The sequence below is a fragment of the Oncorhynchus clarkii genome, chromosome 19, assembly GCF_045791955.1.
Source record: "Oncorhynchus clarkii lewisi isolate Uvic-CL-2024 chromosome 19, UVic_Ocla_1.0, whole genome shotgun sequence".
Lineage (NCBI taxonomy): Eukaryota > Metazoa > Chordata > Actinopteri > Salmoniformes > Salmonidae > Oncorhynchus > Oncorhynchus clarkii.
In genome coordinates this window covers 28,025,460-28,045,836 of record NC_092165.1, presented here as the reverse complement: position 1 = coordinate 28,045,836, position 20,377 = coordinate 28,025,460, and the positions used below count along the sequence as shown (strand labels likewise).

The window sequence follows — 20,377 nt, the reverse complement described above, 5'->3', positions numbered from 1 at the left end:
TCATACAAGGAGAAGACTGATCAGAGATGCAGCCAAGAGGCCCATGATCACTCTGGATGAACTGCAGAGATCTACAGCTGAGGTGGGAGACTCTGTCCATAGGACAACAATCAGTCGTATATTGCACAAATCTGGCCTTTATGGAAGTGGCAAGAAGAAAGCCATTTCTTAAAGATATCCATAAAAAGTGTCGTTTAAAGTTTGCCACAAGCCACCTGGGAGACACACACCAAACATGTGGAAGAAAGTGCTCTGGTCAGATGAAACCAAAATTGAACTTTTTGGCAACAATGCAAAACGTTATGTTTGGTGTAAAAGCAACACAGCTGAACACACCATCCCCACTGTCAAACATGGTGGTGGCAGCATCATGGTTTGGGCCTGCTTTTCTTCAGCAGGGACAGGGAAGATGGTTAAAATTGATGGGAAGATGGATGGAGCCAAATACAGGACCATTCTGGAAGAAAACCTGATGGAGTCTGCAAAAGACCTGAGACTGGGATGGAGATTTGTCTTCCAACAAGACAATGATCCAAAACATAAAGCAAAATCTACAATGGAATGGTTAAAAAATAAACATATCCAGGTGTTAGAATGGCCAAGTCAAAGTCCAGACCTGAATCCAATCGAGAATCTGTGGAAAGAACTGAAAACTGCTGTTCACAAATGCTCTCCATCCAACCTCACTGAGCTCGAGCTGTTTTGCAAGGAGGAATGGGAAAAAATGTCAGTCTCTCGATGTGCAAAACTGATAGAGACATACCCCAAGCGACTTACAGCTGTAACCGCAGCAAAAGGTGGCGCTACAAAGTATTAATTTAAGGGGGCTGAATAATTTTGCACGCCCAATTTTTCAGTTTTTGATTTGTTAAAAAAGTTTGAAATATCCAATAAATGTCGTTCCACTTCATGATTGTGTCCCACTTGTTGTTGATTCTTCACAAAAAATACAGTTTTATATCTTTATGTTTGAAGCCTGAAATGTGGCAAAAGGTCGCAAAGTTCAAGGGGGCCGAATACTTTCGCAAGGCACTGTATAACCCTCTTTACAACAGAGACTAAATCATCTGACATTGAAAACTGTTCAGCAATTTAGCACAAAAATATTATTTGGTCTGGATCCTGTCTTACCTACTGCCCTCCATTTCTTCTTGCCGGAGATGTTGGAGGCACTCTCTGCGTTGGCTAGGCAAGGTTGAAACCCTGGAGGAGGATATGGCTTTTTGAGGATGGGATCGGAGGTGAGAAGGGGATCGGGATTGAGGAAGGGAATGGGGGTAGTTATGTTTGCTGGGGCTGAGGCTGCGAGCCCGACGACAGTTCTGAAGCCGAGTGTCCCTCTCCTGCCTCAAACCCTCGATGCTGCTCCGGTGCCTGAAACAAGAGGAACATAGAGGAAAATGTACATTTAAAAAAACTACAATTTTATAGTTATCTATTTACATCATAATATCAAGACAGTCACATACATAAGGCCTTTTTCTTCCTTAATCACATACATAGGGCCATTTCTAGCCTTACCGTTCATAGAGCTGCTGTTTAGTAGGGACAGCGGATGTTTCCTCCTCCTTGGTTCCTCCAGAAGTTAGGATCTTCAACAGCATGTCTGTCTCTCCCAGACCGTAGTGTAGCTTTGCTTCAGTCAGCTCCACGGTCAGCTGATGAGGGTTCATGTTCAGTTGGACTGTAGCCATGACCTGCTCTCGCTCCTTACGCAGCCTCTCTATCTCCCTCGTCTTCCTGATCTTCTGGAACGTGGACTCTGGACTCAGACTGGACCACTCTGGCTGGTTCCTCTGTGCTTTGTGACCAGTGGGTAGATATATGGCTGGTTTCATTGAACTACTAATCTGTCCTCTGTCAGATGGATGCTGGCTGATACCGGACCAGTTGGTAAACTTGTTGTGCACCGGTAGGTCCTCAGGGAGACACTGGCAATCTCGCTGCTGTGGCGAGTGTTGGAAGTTGGAAGTGTGGGTGACTGGGTTGATGTTCACAAGGACGTCTGTGTTGCACTCACTTGGGGCCAATGACACCATGTCATCCTCCTGAACCTGGACGGTGTTGTCACTGAGAGGGGAATGATCATAAGCACCACTGAAGCACTCTACTGGGCCCTCTGAGGGTCGACAGTGGTGGTAGTCTATTGAATGTCTCCTGTGGCTTAGTTGATCTCCAAAAGAAGAGATGGATTTCTCCTCCTTTTTGGACACATCCGTCTGCCTGAAGGTGAGAGAGGTGTGGTTCAGTAAAGTGACTCCATTACTGCTTAGAACAGAAGGAAGAGAACATCTTGGACTTTGGCTGGTTTTGTGCCATGTGCTCATTTCTCCTTCTTCTTCGTGGCTGACAATTCTGGTTTCATTGTGGATGTATTTATCAATGGACAAACTAAGACTTTCTGAGCGTCCATCAGACCCTTTTGGGCTTGAATTGCTGAGGGCACTCACGTTCTCGAGAGATAATGATCCTGTTGATTTTGTGGTGGACATATCACAAGGCTTCTCACACAGATGAAGGGAGTCATGTCCTGATAGCTTATCATTCTTTGTGAAAGATACGCATGTTTTCTGTTCGCTGAAATTTAAACAAGGTGTTGACTGGCACACTTTTTGGGGCGAAATGTTTTCTTTACTTCTATTTTGCATCTCAAACTTCTGTTGTTCTTTGAGACTCTGTAAAGACGTTCTACTGCTCTGGTTGGAACCAGCCCTAGGACTTACAGTGAGAATGGGTGAGCATGCGCGATCTGTGGAGCTCGCTTGTTTTATACAGCCTATTCCTGGTTCACTCCTTCTCAAGATGTTACGGCTTTCTGGTCTGAGTATTTCTGACAAATTATTGCAGACTTCAGAGACTCCCAAGCTTTTGGAGAAGGACACTCTCTCAGGTTTGCAGTCCTCATTGCTTCTACAATGAACGGCAGGACTTGAATGGCTGTGACATTGGACAACAGTCTCCAGAGAAGGCACTTTGTGAGGGACACTCTCTGGTTCCAAGATATATCTTTGGTTAACAGTGGAGACATTGAGTCGCAGGTCAGGAATGCTCTGAATCCTATCATCTGGCCTGTTCTTGAGTTGATGTTGAAGGGGGAGCTCTTTCTCTTTTGACACATTAAGAACTTCTGAGCCAATCACTTTGACTATCACATTAACTTCATGAGCTTTGGACCTCTCCGTGGACAGAGTTTGGTGGATAAACATTTTGTCTTGAATGGTTGTTGAAGTCCTTTCAGTCTGGATCCCAATATCTACTGCAGTTTGTGTTGAGCAGTCTCTCTTGGTCCAATCTCTGGAGGAGTACAGATGAGATGAATATTTAACATTTCTTATCGGACTATCGCCAGACCTCATACCCTGAACATTTCCCAGAAGATCGGAAGTGTTGTGTATCAGCTGAGAGAGATGCTCAGACATGTTTTGAAGGCTGGCCCATGTGGTGGTGTTTCTACTGGCCTCTGTATTCTTCTGCAACACTGGTACCTGAGTGCTGCTCAGTCTGTGATGGTTGTTCCTCCTCTGTAGATCACTATGGTTGATCGTTGTCTTAGTCATGGTTTCTTGAGTCATGGTTGTCTGGGTGCTGTGGTCACATGTGGTGTGTGTTTCAGGACTCTGAAACCCCTTAGACTGAGACTCCTGCTCTGAGGAGTAGACCAACATGATCTCATCTAACTGGCCAGAGCTGTTACCAGGATCTCCAGATACATCATGGCAAGAAGAAGAGTTACAACTCATGGTCCGGATCAGTGGTTGATTGTGATCGTCAATACTAGAGACTTGGTTAGTACATCCTTTCAGATGGGCTTTGGAGGACGTTTGACCTTTTAAATCTTCTTCCATGCTGCTCAGGGTGCTGGAGAGTCCCTTGTTGTTGGCGTAAGTGCTCAGGTGGGAGTTGAAAGGAGAGTTCTGTACGTTTAAACCGTTGTCGACACTGCAGCATCTAGTGATGCGTTTGTCAGTGGAATCCAGCATGGGGGATTTGCAAGATATGTCAGCAGCACTTCCAAACACTTGGTTCTTGTAGCACCTTTGGTTTGGCTCTTCTTCTTGCCATTGGTGAACAAAGGGATTGACGTCACTGGAGGCAAAATGCATTGGCGAATCCTGAGGCTTTGGTGTGTAGTGTGAAATCTTATTTTCTTTGATACTGGAAGCCATGATTTTCTCCCGAATGGTCCTTTTCTCCATTGCAAGAGTATGTGCTGATTGTCCATTGAGGCTGTGTTCTTTCTTACCCAAACTGATGCCAACTCCAGCTTTACCGTCATATTCAGCCGGGGTCGGGACAGTACAAGCTTCCATATTGCGATTGTCTTTTGACTGTGGTGATTGTCTTTTCACTGGAGGAATTGCTGCACCATTGCATTGACTGACCTCTAATTTCCCATGAGTTTGAGATTCAGGCTTCATTCTTGTTGATGAAGATCTGCTTCGATGCAACCTGGGAATTATTTTCTGTTCTTCGTCTGAGGAAGACTTGAGTGTGGAGTCAGAGGATGAGCTAGGAGGTGCCTGGACTTTGGACCTTCTGAACCTCTTGGACGTTCCCTTTTTGCAATGAACAACAGTACCACCACTGAACTGATGGGGTTGCCTGAAATTAGATGTTTTGTTATTTCCCTTTCTGGACATGATATCTCCGCAAATGTCCCCCAATATCTTCATATTAGCATCACTACTTCCCTGTGTTATTTGGGATGTAGAAGATCCCTTACTATTCATTTCACTTGGTACGTCAAAGGAGGATACAGGAGACTTTGTCCGTGTTTTTTCTGTCATTGACCCCTGTTCATTGTTTGCCATTTGGCAATCTTTGGTATTGTCCGAGGCAAAGTTTCTCACATTGCACTGAGCCTTCAGCCATTTTTCAATATGGCATTTGTTGTGTTTTACACTGGGATGTTTATTTTTAGGATCAGGATCGACGGTTACACAAGTGTTATGAAATGTGTCTACCTGAGTTTCAGATGAGCACTTTGACTGTGGTAGTTCCTTACTGAGATTTGTGGCATAAGGGGTGTCTTTTTGGAACTCTTTTCTGACCTCTTTCTCCTCTAGCTTCTGTGATTCACATAAAATGTCACAGTGAAGACTGACAGTCAGAGTTTTTATAGCATCGACAGACTGTGGATTATTTGAGCGTATTTGACTGTTGTGGTGCTTGTCAATGTCTTCTGGTGTACGTTGAAGTCTGCCTTTGTTAGAGAGTGAATCTACAGCTGCATGCCGATCACGATCCTTTAGATCAAGTTGTCCACCTGCACCTGTTGGGGAGATCAATTTGCATTGGTTCTTGTTTTTGCCTTGAACCTCTGAATCCATTATGATGTCCCTTAAATGTGCAGAGGCCTTATTTGGTGGCGTAGTCACTGAGGACATTGTTCCTTGGCAGTTCTGGAGAGGTTGTAGAGCACTAGGTTTCAGGGTTTGCTTAGGTGAACCAGCCTGGTTGACAGTTTGCTTATCATTATTACCAAGACAGTTAAGATGAGGATGATACTTCTCAGGACCTGTTTGTTTCTTTATGTTGCCCATATGTTGAAAAGGGACATCTCTTTCCAACCTTTTCCCTTGAGAAACTAAGCATTCTTTGGGTATGGTGGTAGTGAAAGTAGACCCTGAAGAATGTCCCATTGGTAGCAGTACAGGTTTGTTGATGTATTCAGGTTGCCCTTGGTTGTTCAATGCCAGACTTAATTTGATCTCATGGCTTTTTACAATGAAAGATGCAGCACCAGAATTTACAATTGCTTGATCATTTGCTGCTATGACAGCACAGCCAGAAGCATCCAGACCCTTGTCAACATCAGTTATGCCATGTTTCAGTTGCACCTCTCTTACTTTCTTTCGAATGCTCTGACTTAACTGGGACTCGGAGGGGATCTTTGTCGTGCCGTCTGAATCATTGTCTTTGGTAATGAAACTTGATTGTTTCATGGAAATGAATATGAGGGAAGTAGAGTGTCTAAGAACTTTTCCATGGCTTAGATTTTCCATGTCTGTCATGTTGTCCATCTTCAGTTTCTCAGAACAGATAAGAGACTTTTCTGATGTCGAACAAGAGACAGGCTTAATGCTCCTCAGTGGGGCGGCTACTTGATGATTACTAACTATTTGTAGATCCTTTGGGGAATCACATTTGTTAGGATTACTTGTTGGCAAGGCATTAAGGCTTTGACTACTTTGACTCGCTAGTTCACCGTTACGGTTGTCTCCATCCCCATCTATACCTGACATCCTCATATGCTCCTTTACCACCTCTGAGATTCGCTGGTCTATTGGACTACAGTTACTGTCCCCATGGTGAGGTCCCCATCTACCATTTTCTACATCTCTTCTCTTGCCATCTGAGATCAGCTTTTCACCCTGCCTTTGAACTTCTATTTCTTCACCTTGATTTACTTCTCTTGTCTTTATAATAACTGCACTCTCTCCGAAAGGAGTGCCTTTATGGCCATCTGTTTCAATGGTTTTATGGTCACATGGGGAGAAATGTTCTTGGGATATGTGCACAGACACTGACATTGCTGAGGTATCTCGTTGGAAGTTATCTTCATTGCAGCCAAGATTTAGTTTAAATGAATCAACTGCAAATGAAGTTTGTTTGTCTTTTAATTCACTAGTGTTAGTTTTGTCATCTGACCAAATAACTTCCTGGCTGTTCTTGACAGTGGAGAATGTACAAAAATCCCCTTCATTGCTCCTCTTTGGAATTTTCAAGCTGCCAATGAAACTGTCCTGCAGGACTTTGTTCCTCTTTCTGGGATTTTTACAAGATGCTTTGAAAGACTCCTGCTCTGGTGACAAACAATTCTGCTCTGTGACTTTGGCCCCAAGATTTTGCAGCAATTTAAACTCACTTTTAATTGATGTGTCTTTGGTATTGCTAGCTTCACAAAACTCCTCCTCTCTGACTTCTTCCACGTCTCCATCTACATTGAATAGGTCATTATCTCCAGAAGGATTCTTTGGGGCACTTTCAATGTCCAATGTCTCGTTCAACATGCCACCTTCAGGTTTAGGTAATGTTTCCTGCTGCATCTGATGCCCATGGAACATTGCAGCCTCCAATGTTGACGGGATGCATTGAGTCTTATAGTCAATGGTTGGAGAAAATGCAGATCTATGCGAAGGAATCTCTGATGAGACATCTCCATTTTGATTGTTGCAAAAGCCTGGATCATCAATAGACACCTTCAGCAAACCTTCTGTACTGACTGTCTGCCTTTTAAAATAGTCTTCGCAACATACTGGCTCCTGAATCAATGGTATCATTGTATGTGGTGCTGCTGTTTGGAGGAGCTGAGAATTATGTAAATTCAAAGTATCAGTTGTCCCCCCTGAAACCCCAAGTCTTTGTTCCTCTACTGTGACATGTTCTCCCTCTGTTCCATCAGTAGATGCGGAGCTATGGGATTCAGTGGATCCAAATACACTCAGAGAGTCAGATAGATCGGCACTGACGGGGCTGGGACAACTGCTGCTGTCCAATGCACCGTGACTAAACACCGTCCTCCTCCTCAACACGGCAGAGTCCCTGGGTATCCTGGGACTATCTGCTGCATCAGTGGAGGACCAGGCGTCTGTAAGCGCTAGCAAACTCTCTGGCTCCCTCACACTACAGCTACTTAGAGAGCGAGGACTGCCGGTCAACATGGTGTGGACGTGCCCAAGCTCTTCACTCAACTTTGATACAGTGTCTCTACACCTGGGTTCTTTCGCTGACTGCTTCTGGTACCGTGATTCCTTCATCGTGCCGGTTGCTTCATTGACTCCTGTTTTAGGACTGCCATGATGGCTCCAGTAAACCTCTGCAGGCATTTCATTTGGTTTCCCAATGTCTTCGATTCCCTCTCCAGTTTGCTGAATATCTGAAGCCATGTTCATGGTCTTTTCAATCGAAGGATTGAGACCCCTCACCACAGAGTGACTGGGTACTTCCCCAGTCCATCTCTGTGCCAGCCTAGATACAACACGTTTCCCTCTGCTCTCCATGGCGAGTGAGTCCTTTGACATCTGACTGTCTTCGCTCTCTGCTTCGCTCTGGATAGCCTCCTCCTGCTTCAGCTGCTCTGCCAGAGCTGTGGCATAGGCCGAGGACAGGGAGTCCATGGAGAACAAGCTGTCACAGTCTGAGGAGTGGTCACCCTCCCTTTCCTCTTCTTCCTCACTGTCATACTCCTCCCATCCTGCCAGTCCCTGTGGTCTCTGCACCCACCTTAGGATGCTAGTCTGGTTTATCAGAGTCTCTGCACTGTGCCACCGTCTTTGTCTCTGCCTACAATCATGCGAAGGAGTCTTCTGATCAAGATCCTCACACGAGACAGCTGTTTTCATCGTGTATTTCTTTCTGCTCATATTAGCTTCTTCTACACCTCGGTCTGGTTTCCAGTGAAATCGGCTTGCTGTTTTACCAGTGGGCTTGGTCCTTCTACTCAGTCCTGATGGTGGCTTTCTAAACACCCTAGCCAACGCGGTCTTTATTCCAGGGCCGACTGAGTGTGATAAGACCTTCCGGATGGTCTCCAAGCCCTTTCTACCTCCACGGGGAAGGCTCTTCACTGCCTTACATTGAGTCTTCTGAGTCTGACTGCTGGATTTGCTTACTGTAACTGTTGGTTCCTTCACGATGGCATTACTGCTTGACTGTAAAGTCCCACCACTTTGTGATTGCGATGGGTTCGGATTGTTCTTGAATGTAAATTCAAGCCCACGTTTTGGAAGCAGTGGTTTCCTCTCGGGTCTTTCACGACATGGTGGCTGAGCTAGAGCCTCCTCCTCGTCCTTCACAGGCAGCTTAAGGTTCTCAGAGGAACTGGTTCTGCTCCTCCACCCCTGCTCCTGACTACTGGGTCCTGTTCCTGAGGAGAATGTGTTGGAGTGACTCCTCGTCCTTTCGCGTGGAAGACATTCGTCAGACACCCACTGTCTTGAGTTGATGGATCCAAATGTCAGTTCAGATGGTTTGTTTCTCTTCAGGAAGTGGCTGTTGGGGAAAACAAAACGGGTGGTAAAGAAATACATTATCCTTTACACCATGCCTGTGTAATTCCTTTATACTAGTCAAATATTGGCTTGAATATATATATTTGTGAGAGACTTCATACTGACCTGAAGATTGGGGTGTGTTGGGGGTACAATCGGGACAGAAGGTCCGATGAGAAAGAATGCCTGCGCAAGACAGGTTGAAGTCCTCTGGAACTTGAGGAGGACACTAGTTCAGGGGAAGCAGGGCTCTCTAGACCTGGTGGCAGGGCCTTCTCCAGCCGCTGCAGTTCCCTCTTAGCCTCTAGTAGATGGCGCTTGCGAGCGATCCTCTCCAGCTGGTAGTGAAGTCTTTTGCGTCGAAATCGGGTCTCGGCGCGCCGCAAGGCGTGATGTCGTAACAGCTCCTCCTGAACAACCTTCTTCCTGTTTAGAACAACATTAGAGGGAGGGGCCACTGTTTGACCACACCCTTCTTCAGAACCTTCCGTTAGAAGGCTGTCTAGGATGGGAGCTGGAATAGGATCAGTCTGTACACCAAACTCCTGAGTTCCTTTTCCCTCTAACGTTATAGCTGCCAGACGCTGCTTCTCCTGCAGAATCCATTGCTGGACTATAGACAGAGGAAACAAATGACATGCATAAATTAAATAAGCACTATCTGCACATACAAACTTTAACAACATATTTTTCAGATCCGCTCCCTTACGTATTTGTTTTGGACAGTGAAGCTAAAACTTTTAATTTGTCTCTATTCATTAGCATGTTTTTTACCATATGTTTCATATGAGGCGACAGTACATAATGCCACCTTTTATTTAAGGTTATTTTCATACATATCTGTTTTACCATTTAGAAATGAAAGCACTTTATGTGTCTATTTCCCACATTTGAAGGTGTAATAAGTAGTTTGACAAATTCACTTACACGGGTATGTGTATTAAAGTAGTCAAAAGTTGAGTATTCGGTACCAATATTCCTAACACAATGCCTACATCAAGCTTGTGACTCTACAAAGATGTTGGATGCATTTGCATTATGGATTTGTTGTGTTTCACATTATGTTGTGCCCAATATACACCACTGGTAAATAATCTATTGTGTCATTTTAGAGTCACTTTTACTGTAAATAAGAATAGAAGATGTTTCTAAACACTTCTACATTCATGTGAATGCTAGCATGATTATGGATAATCGTGAATGAATCATGAATAATGAGGAGTGAGAAAGTTAGAGGCGTAAATATCCTACTCCCAAGACATGCTAACCTCTCACCATACCCCCCCAAAATGCTAATATTGGTTATGATATTTAAAAGCCTCTAACTTTCTCACTGTTCATTATTCACAATTCATTCATTATTATCCGCAATCATGGTAGCATCCACATTAACGTAGAAGTGTTGTGAAATTGAAACATTTTATCTTCAAATATGAATTATTTAGGAAAGGGGGATACCTAGTCAGTTGCACAACTGAATGCATTCAACCAAAATGTGTCTCCCGCATTTAACCCAACCCCCCCTGAATCAGAGAGGTGCGGCGGGCTGCCTTAATCGACGTCATCGGCGCCCTGGGAGCAGTTGTTGTTGTGGGTTAACTGCCTTACTCGAAGGCAGAACGACGCATTTTTCCACCTTTTCCGGCTCGAGAATCCAAACCAGCAACGTTTCGGTTACTGGCCGAACGCTCTTAACGCTATACTACCCCCAGCATCCAAAATGCTGGAGTGTAGAGTCAAATTAAACGTCCTAGCTTCACTGTCCAACTAAATACAGAGGGGAGTGTATAATGTTCTGTGGCAAAAATGCAAAACATGTTATCTATTTCTCTTTACATCTCTAATGTATCAAAACATGTCTCTACTGAGAGACAGGTCAAATCCACATTCAAGCTATTCTCTCAAAGTATTCTGTACGTTATGCATTGTACTGAGTACCGTGTGACTCGATGAAGGTGTGCTACTCACTGTCAATGTGTTGTTGTCTCAGACGGGCCTGTTCGCTCTCCAGGTCTCTCTCAGCCCGTCTCTGTTCGGTCTGGATCTCCTGGCGTAAACACTCCACGTACCCCCTTCGCTCCTCCACGTACTTCACCTGGACCTCTACACACTGCGGCTTGCTGGCTGGATCCTCTCCTTTAGCCACACAGTACCCGGTCTGTCCCAGGACCACCTCTCCTCCAAGCCTGCTCACATAGACGTAAATACAAATGAGTGAGAAGTAGAACATAGACATCACCAGAACATAGACATCACCAAATACCAAATAAAAGCAGAATTCATTCCAATGGAATAGAGATAGTTGAAAACAAATCTTCATCGAGCCTACACATTTTCAGTAATCTGTTCAAAGATGTTCTACGACAATTTTACCTCAGCGCAGTAAAGCTTTCATTAAGGACAGAGATCCCTAAAACACTGAGAGCTCTGGCTCCTTGCCTAAGCAGAGTTTTAATGAGAGCTAATGTTGTTAGAGTTTAATGCAGCGTCTCACCTGTAACCAAGCAACGGCCCAGCCTTGTCTGTAAACAACAAACTATGATTCCACCAAGACACTGATAAAAAAAACAAGAACACCTTCCCCATGCTGGCCCATGTTGACTCCAATGCTTCCCACAGTTGTGTTAATTGGACCATTATTGATACATACAGGAAACTGTTGAGCGTGAAAAACCCAGCAGCGGTGCAGTTCTTGACTCAACCCTGTGCGCCTGGCACCTACTGTACTACCATACCCCGTTCAAAGGCACTTCAATCTTTTGTCTTGCCCATTCACCCTCTGAATGGCACGCAACCACGTCTCAATTGTCTCAAGGCTTAAAAATACTTATTTCACCTGTCTCCCCCCCCCCCCCCTCATCTACACTGATTGAAAAGGATTTAACATGTGACATCAATAAGGGATCATAGCTTTCACCTAAATTCACCTGGTCAGTCTGTGTCACGTCTATGTACATTGTAAGCACTCGCTCTCTGTCGTTCTGTACACAGAAACATGCATGAAGCATTACTAGCCATTCATCCTTTGTACCAGTGGTAGGTTGTACTACATAAAATACATAGAAAATATGTATTCCATGAGTCTACTATGAGAGCTCAGCAGAATCCTTTCAGCACATAGTGTAGTGTAGTTCAGAGATGCTCCTGGCCTGTGCTTGTCAGTGGGTGCTGGTTAGTTTAGATTGAGTGTGTGTGTGTGTATTCGTTTACCTGGGGTCCGAGGTTAAGGATCGAAGGTCACTGTAGCTGCAGCTCAGTGCACCCTCACTGGCCTGTCAAGAAGAGGATGTCGTTAGGTATCATCATCCCCACCACCATCACTATCGTCATCATCATCATCATATTTATGCTCAGGAGTACCCACCCGTCTGCGTTCCCTCAGGACTGCAGCCTCTGCTGGGTGGTTGAACCGGAACTTGTGAACACCTCCAATCGTGATCACTGACCCTGAAGACAGAGAGATATATACCAAAAAATGTTACACAGTTGTTGGGCCTCCAAGTGCTACTCTACACGCTCCTAGCTGCACAGCTTACTCTGGCACTGTTGTTACTGTAAACTGAAGTGTAACAAGACAGACACTCTTTGACAAGGGATTCAGAAGAGAGTGTTTGAGAACTAGGTGAGGGCCTACCTTGGGCCAGTCTGCAGGGCTCTGTCACCTCCCTGTCGTTGACCATGCAGACACTCCCTGGCAGCGGCCTCAGGGTGACCACCCCAGACTGGTTTTCTATCTCACAGGTGGCGCCGCCCTGGAGGACTGGAGGGGAAAGACATACACTAAGGAACTCCAAAAATCAAACACATTTGAAGTTGCAAATGCTTCTCCAAAAGACATGTACTGCATGCACGAGATCTATCTAATACTCACGTAGGATATATCAATATGACAGATAATATACAGAGAACATAGGAGGTATCAATATGACAGAGAACATAGGAGATATCAATATGACAGAGAACATAGGAGATATCAATATGACAGAGAACATAGGAGATATCAATATGACAGATAATAAACAGAGAACATAGGAGATATCAATATGACAGATAATAAACAGAGAACATAGGAGATCTCAATATGACAGATAATAAACAGAGAACATAGGAGATATCAATATGACAGATAATAAACAGAGAACATAGGAGATATCAATATGACAGATAATAAACAGAGAACATAGGAAATATCAATATGACAGATAATAAACAGAGAACATAGGAGATATCAATATGACAGATAATAAACAGAGAACATAGGAGATATCAATATGACAGATAATAAACCGAGAACATAGGAGATATCAATATGACAGATAATAAACCGAGAACATAGGAGATATCAATATGACAGATAATAAACCGAGAACATAGGAGACATCAATATGACAGATAATAAACAGAGAACATAGGAGATATCAATATGACAGATAATAAACCGAGAACATAGGAGATATCAATATGACAGATAATAAACAGAGAACATAGGAGATATCAATATGACAGATAATAAACAGAGAACATAGGAGATATCAATATGACAGATAATAAACAGAGAACATAGGAGATATCAATATGACAGATAATAAACGGAGAACATAGGAGACATCAATATGACATCAGCCTACCTATTTGTGGTTCAACCAGTTTGTCCTGAGGTCCAATCGTGGTCACCCCCTCCTACAACAGAGGGTAGTGAAGAGTTCAGGATGACAGAGGGTTTAAACAGTGGATGGGAGAAAAAAAACATGTCAACAAACGCACGGTTGGGTGTGCCTAAAACAAACATTTCATAACAGAACATTACCACATGACGTTCTACTACACTAAGCATGACTCTCACAGGCCTCAGAGCCCTACACTTAGGCTTGCTTTCAGGAAAACAAGTATTTGTTTACCAAATGCTATCTTGTGGGATAAAAAGGCTAGCTTATGTAACTACAGCCCCACTACAGGAGCAGTATGGATTCCAAGGTGGTTTCTGCTCTTTAAATACAGGAAGTGGCATAATCATCGGCCCTAAAGCCATTCTAGTCGTTGTCAGAATCAGGATAGGCGTAGGTCCACAGAGCCCGTGCCTCACAACGGGGGGAGAAAAGGAGAGGGGACAGAGTGAAAACGCACCTCGTCTTAACATCGAGCAGTACAAAGAGAGAGAAGGAAGAACAGGGAGGGAGAATCTACAGTGCCTTGCGAAAGTATTCGGCCCCCTTGAACTTTGCGACCTTTTGCCACATTTCAGGCTTCAAACATAAATATATAAAACTGTATTTTTTTTGTGAAGAATCAACAACAAGTGGGACACAATCATGAAGTGGAACGACATTTATTGGATATTTAAAACTTTTTTAACAAATCAAAAACTGAAAAATTGGGCGTGCAAAATTATTCAGCCCCTTTACTTTCAGTGCAGCAAACTCTCTCCAGAAGTTCAGTGAGGATCTCTGAATGATCCAATGTTGACCTAAATGACTAATGATGATAAATACAATCCACCTGTGTGTAATCAAGTCTCCGTATAAATGCACCTGCACTGTGATAGTCTCAGAGGTCCCTTAAAAGCGCAGAGAGCATCATGAAGAACAAGGAACACACCAGGCAGGTCCGAGATACTGTTGTGAAGAAGTTTAAAGCCGGATTTGGATACAAAAAGATTTCCCAAGCTTTAATCATCCCAAGGAGCACTGTGCAAGCGATAATATTGAAATGGAAGGAGTATCAGACCACTGCAAATCTACCAAGACCTGGCCGTCCCTCTACACTTTCAGCTCATACAAGGAGAAGACTGATCAGAGATGCAGCCAAGAGGCCCATGATCACTCTGGATGAACTGCAGAGATCTACAGCTGAGGTTGGAGACTCTGTCCATAGGACAACAATCAGTCATATATTGCACAAATCTGGCCTTTATGGAAGAGTGGCAAGAAGAAAGCCATTTCTTAAAGATATCCATAAAAAGTGTCGTTTAAAGTTTGCCACAAGCCACCTGGGAGACACACCAAACATGTGGAAGAAGGTGCTCTGGTCAGATGAAACCAAAATTGAACTTTTTGGCAACAATGCAAAACGTTATGTTTGGCGTAAAAGCAACACAGCTCATCACCCTGAACACACCATGCCCACTGTCAAACATGGTGGTGGCAGCATCATGGTTTGGGCCTGCTTTTCTTCAGCAGGGACAGGGAAGATGGTTAAAATTGATGGGAAGATGGATGGAGCCAAATACAGGACCATTCTGGAAGAAAACCTGATGGAGTCTGCAAAAGACCTGAGACTGGGACGGAGATTTGTCTTCCAACAAGACAATGATCCAAAACATAAAGCAAAATCTACAATGGAATGGTTCAAAAATAAACATATCCAGGTGTTAGAATGGCCAAGTCAAAGTCCAGACCTGAATCCAATCGAGAATCTGTGGAAAGAACTGAAAACTGCTGTTCACAAATGCTCTCCATCCAACCTCACTGAGCTCGAGCTGTTTTGCAAGGAGGAATGGGAAAAAATGTCAGTCTCTCGATGTGCAAAACTGATAGAGACATACCCCAAGCGACTTACAGCTGTAATCGCAGCAAAAGGTGGCGCTACAAAGTATTAACTTAAGGGGGCTGAATAATTTTGCACGCCCAATTTTTCAGTTTTTGATTTGTTAAAAAAGTTTGAAATATCCAATAAATGTCGTTCCACTTCATGATTGTGTCCCACTTGTTGTTGATTCTTCACAAAAAAAAACAGTTTTATATCTTTATGTTTGAAGCCTGAAATGTGGCAAAAGGTCGCAAAGTTCAAGGGGGCCGAATACTTTCGCAAGGCACTGTAGTAGACAAAAAAAAAGAGAAACATTTCAGTCATAGAAAGAAGCAAAAGAAGAAGTGTAGTGCAGAGAAACATGTAGAATGTGAGTTCCGTGGATGTGTGTATGTGCCTGTGCGTGTGTGTGTCTGTGTGTGTGCGTGTCTGTGCGCGTGTGTGTGTGTGCTCGCGCGCCAGCGTCCATGCGTATGCACGCTCGTACCGTGAGCTGATAGAAGCTGACTCCGGTGCTGAGTACATCCCGGTCCAGTGTAATAAGGTGTGGTACCAGGGCGTGGATGAGGATATGTGTATTAGTATCCGAAGGTGTGTATTATATATACCCTGAGGTGATAGAAGGTGACTTCGGTGCTGAGTACGTTCCGGTCCAGTGTAATAAGGTGTGGTACCAGGGCGTGGATGAGGATATGTGTATTAGTATCCGAAGGTGTGTATTATATATACCCTGAGGTGATAGAAGGTGACCCCGGTGCTGAGTACATCCCGGTCCAGTGTAATAAGGTGTGGTACCAGGGCGTGGATGAGGATATGTGTATTAGTATCCGAAGGTGTGTATTATATATACCCTGAGGTGATAGAAGGTGACCCCGGTGCTGAGTACATCCCGGTCCAGTGTAATAAGGTGTGGTAACAGGGAGTGTATGAGAAAACCAGCCCGGTCTCTGTTGATATCCACACTGTACTGTTCCAACAGCTCCTTCTTGTCCCGCCAGCTCTCTGACCAGTCCTTCGTCAGCTGATCCACCTGGAGGAGGGAAGATTAGGGTCAGGCAGAGTGGAGAGGAGTCAGGAGCATAGATTGTATAAAGAAGACAAGACGTGGTAATATTTACTAAAAGTGACGGTACACAGTTCTAGTGGGAAGTCTGATAGATGAGCCTCTCTACCTTTAGTTCGTTCTGTAACACCATGTCGGACAGACTGCCGTCTCGCTCGTCGCTCAGAGAAGGGCTGGGATTCCGCTGCTGTGAAGGAATTACCACAGACATTTTGGTCAATGTCACAAGACAAAGGCAGTAATAACCTAGAATTGAAATGACTTCAAATTGTTTTTTTTCCCCCAATAACAGCGCTGGTGCATGTGATTATAAACCCTAGTGAAAACCCCGATCCCGTGGAACCAGTACCATCTCGAAGCTGAGCAGCATGCTCTTCAGCCTGTCAATCTCCTCACGTAGCTCTCTGATCAACCTCACACTGGCATCCTGTCGGGAGGCAAGACAAGATCATTCACGATACTCAGACACTAGCACAACCAAACACTCAGAGGCAATGGAATGGCGCAAAGGCAAACTCTACCACTAATATTGTAGCCCCAACCGGTGCTCAACCCCAGGTCCCTACGACTGTCAGTCCGACACCTCTATCGTTACGTCGAGAGGTCATAACCTCTTGACAAGGCTCACTAGGTGGTGGACGAAAGGTCGCAGCAACATACAACAGAACGCTCAGAACACTCGCCTCGTTGACGCGTGGCTTGTTGACGATGTTCCTGGCGTGAGCAGCATAGCGCAGGGTGCTGAGAGTCTCGTTGTAGCTTCTGCAGGACGGGGACACGGCTGCAAGACACAGGCAGGGGGGTCAGATACATAGTTGGGATAATAACGCTACAGTACCCTCATTCCAACCACTGACTGGACTCATTCAGCAACAACGGTCTTTCTTCAGTGCTGTCGTCTAGACAAACGATTGCCCATCGTACATTGCCAAATGACTAAATCATAAGTGCACCAAGAGAAAACGTGATCACTATTCCCACTCCCACTAGTTGACGCAAATGTGCAACGCAATGCCAATATTCCTCACTCACTGGCGATCATGATGGTCTTGGAGTTTCCTCCCAGGCTGTCTTTGAGGAGCCATGTGAGGACAGAGTCCCTGTAGGGGATGAAGCAGTGTCTTCTCCCTCCTCCTCCTCCCCCTCCTCCCCCAGACAGAGAGCTGGTGTGGCTGCCCACAGTGCTGCCTGCATCGCCCTCACTGGCCACGCTGTTGATGCTCTGACAACTACTGGACATCTGGGAGTTCTGGGCTGGAAAGGGACCGACGTGGTTCAGGATTGATGTTTTATTGGAGATAGCCGTACACAGGGGAGACAAGGGGAGAGTTAGGTTACAGAGACAGAGAAAGGAAAAGAGATGGGGACAGGACAGAGACAGGGACAGGACAGAGACAGGGACAGGACAGAGACAGAGAAAGAGACAGGGACAGGACAGCGACAGGACAGAGACAGGACAGAGACAGAGACAGGGACAGGACAGAGACAGGACAGAGACAGAGAAAGGGAAAGAGACAGGGACAGGACAGAGACAGAGACAGGACAGAGACAGGGGCAAAAGATAGGGACAATGAGAGGAAAGGACAAGAGACAAGGACAGGGAGAGATACAGGGACAGGGGGGGGAGGATTGGGTTAGGGGTAGGGTAGTCTCACTTGGCTAGTCTTACAGAACAGAAGATAAGTAGGGCACTGGGTCAGTTACGTGAGGCACAGTGCTGTACGGAGAGCACATCTACAAATATCAGCCTGTACGAATGAAAGATGTGCATGTATGTACAGCATGATCTGTGTACTGAAAGCTAAGTGGATTCTGACAAGGAGATGGTAGAACACAGATAGGAAGGCAGTACTTCCCAATAAAAAAAGTCCTGTTTAATATTTACCCAGTGCAGAGATGACGATACCCAGGGTCACCAGAGATTTGTTGATGTTGGATCCCTCAGTGAGTCGGTCTCTGCAGTAGTGGGGGTCTGCTCTCTCGCTGTCAGGCAGAGCAACAACAACACACTGGAACATCGCAAATTCTAGAGAAACGCAACGCAGGAAATGGTACCATAGCAAAAAGCTACTGTGTGATAAAAAGAGACTGCCGGGTCAGTGAACCCACAGTCATGGCAGAAGAGATCCACTAGGAGGCAGCTTGCTCATGGATACTGAGACCTGCATCTGGGATGATTAGGCATCTGGGAACACGCAGGGCTAACCTCTTCAACAAACTCACCTGCCAGCCAGGTCTACCAGGTGGATCTTGCTGACGATCTCTGAGGGAAGGTTATTCTCCAGAATAGCCTGCATGGGGACGAATAAACAGACTGGAATAACTACTGTGACTGATGGATCGGCAGGGTCGTGACCTGGGCGAGTGAATCCAAGTGCTGGGATTGGATTGACGCCGGGTTGGGACCTCACCTGGGTGTACTGGATGGTGAAGATGGCATGGGATCTGCTGCTGGCATCGTGGATGTGTGTTGCCGCGGTGATGCGGTTGGCGATGCCCTCCTCCAATAGCTCCACCGCCTGCTTGTAGTCAGACACTACGTGCTGGGACAGGTCTGTGGAGAGGAGAGGAGAGGAGAGGAGAGGAGAGGAGAGGAGAGGAGAGGAGAGGAGAGGAGAGGGACAGACAGAGACAGACAGACAGACAGACAGACAGACAGACAGACAGACAGACAGCAGTTATCAATACCACCTAAAAATATGCAGAATCATATCAAACAGAATAATAACGTTTAATTGAACAACATTGTCTGAGTTGGCAGTGATGTGCGATTAGGAAGTGATGAGGAACTAAGTTACTACAGTGTGGTTCAGCTGATTCACGTCTGGTGTCTCGCACAGCCACAAAAACCCTCCAATCGCTTTTAACTTCCCAAGTGATGACGTAACATCATCCTTTTTCTGCAGTAAACTTAGAAGTCAATGGTGAGGAAAACTATTTTTGCACGTTTCTTAGACCAAGAGACTTAATGGTGGTAAGGGGTTGGGGGAACCAGATAGAGAAAGAGAGAGGAGACTCTGGAGAACCAAACATTATAATCTGGTCTGTGTGTAGAGTACAGCAATGTGCTTCATGCTGCCACCAGGAAGTGACATCCCTTCCTGTGATGCTCGGGGAGTTTTCCTGATACAGACAATGAGTGGATGTTGGGCTTGAGGGAATAGAGGGAAGAGGGGGAGACGGAGAGAGGGAGAGAGAGAAAGAGAAGTGATGAAAGAAAAAAGAGAGAGAGTGAGAGAGTAAGAAAGAGAGAGAGAGGCAGAGAGAACGAGAGAGGCAGAGGGAGAGAGAGAGCGAGGGAGGGAGAGGGAGAAAAAGAGAGAGCAAAGTGCAGAGCCTGGGTTCAAGCCGAGATTGCAACTCTGTTATTAATAATCAAAGTTGAGTCCTAAACACAAGGCTAGAAGACTAAGAGGACCACAACATCCCACTAAGACTGACCTCTAAAATAAGCATGCAAACCTTTATCATTATACTTCTCACCACAGCTACACAACATATCCACTGAGTTGGTGAGTGAATTCTATCCCGCACATACGCATTCCTCCCCACACATTGGATCGGTGTAAATTTGGACTTAAATGGGTATTGTATCTACCAACCACTACGGCTTCATGTAGTAGACACTTGTTCGGCCCCCTCACCTTGTACGTAGGGTCCCTTCTCAGGGTGCTCCCTAACCCGTAGGGAGTCTTTCTTCTTCCGCTCTCTGCCTCGCAGCAGGTCACGGACACGCTCATTATAGACCTCCAGAAAGCTGCAGGTGAAGGAGAGTAAAATGCACCGTCACAAGGAA

At 45.2% G+C, this 20,377-nt stretch overlaps 1 protein-coding gene across 2 annotated transcripts in view; it reads right to left on the bottom strand.

The window, feature by feature from the left end:
- Positions 1 to 20,377, bottom strand: part of LOC139375005 (stAR-related lipid transfer protein 9-like) — a 62,352-nt gene that overhangs the window by 16,082 nt on the left and 25,893 nt on the right. Inside the window, exons 7-23 of one of the 2 annotated variants that reach the window (XM_071116341.1) lie at positions 20,226 to 20,338; positions 18,993 to 19,135; positions 18,805 to 18,872; positions 18,467 to 18,564; positions 17,614 to 17,835; positions 17,265 to 17,362; positions 16,931 to 17,008; positions 16,691 to 16,768; positions 16,369 to 16,548; positions 13,622 to 13,673; positions 12,628 to 12,753; positions 12,358 to 12,440; positions 12,204 to 12,265; positions 10,962 to 11,179; positions 9,120 to 9,606; positions 1,522 to 8,994; positions 1,132 to 1,374 (exon numbers count right to left, since the gene is read on the bottom strand). In XM_071116341.1, the coding sequence (XP_070972442.1) occupies positions 1,132 to 1,374; positions 1,522 to 8,994; positions 9,120 to 9,606; positions 10,962 to 11,179; positions 12,204 to 12,265; positions 12,358 to 12,440; positions 12,628 to 12,753; positions 13,622 to 13,673; positions 16,369 to 16,548; positions 16,691 to 16,768; positions 16,931 to 17,008; positions 17,265 to 17,362; positions 17,614 to 17,835; positions 18,467 to 18,564; positions 18,805 to 18,872; positions 18,993 to 19,135; positions 20,226 to 20,338 (9,822 nt within the window). Of the gene's footprint in view, positions 1 to 1,131; positions 1,375 to 1,521; positions 8,995 to 9,119; positions 9,607 to 10,961; positions 11,180 to 12,203; positions 12,266 to 12,357; positions 12,441 to 12,627; positions 12,754 to 13,621; positions 13,674 to 14,117; positions 14,175 to 16,368; positions 16,549 to 16,690; positions 16,769 to 16,930; positions 17,009 to 17,264; positions 17,363 to 17,613; positions 17,836 to 18,466; positions 18,565 to 18,804; positions 18,873 to 18,992; positions 19,136 to 20,225; positions 20,339 to 20,377 lie in introns of those variants that run through there. The other variant, XM_071116342.1, reaches the window with a different exon arrangement.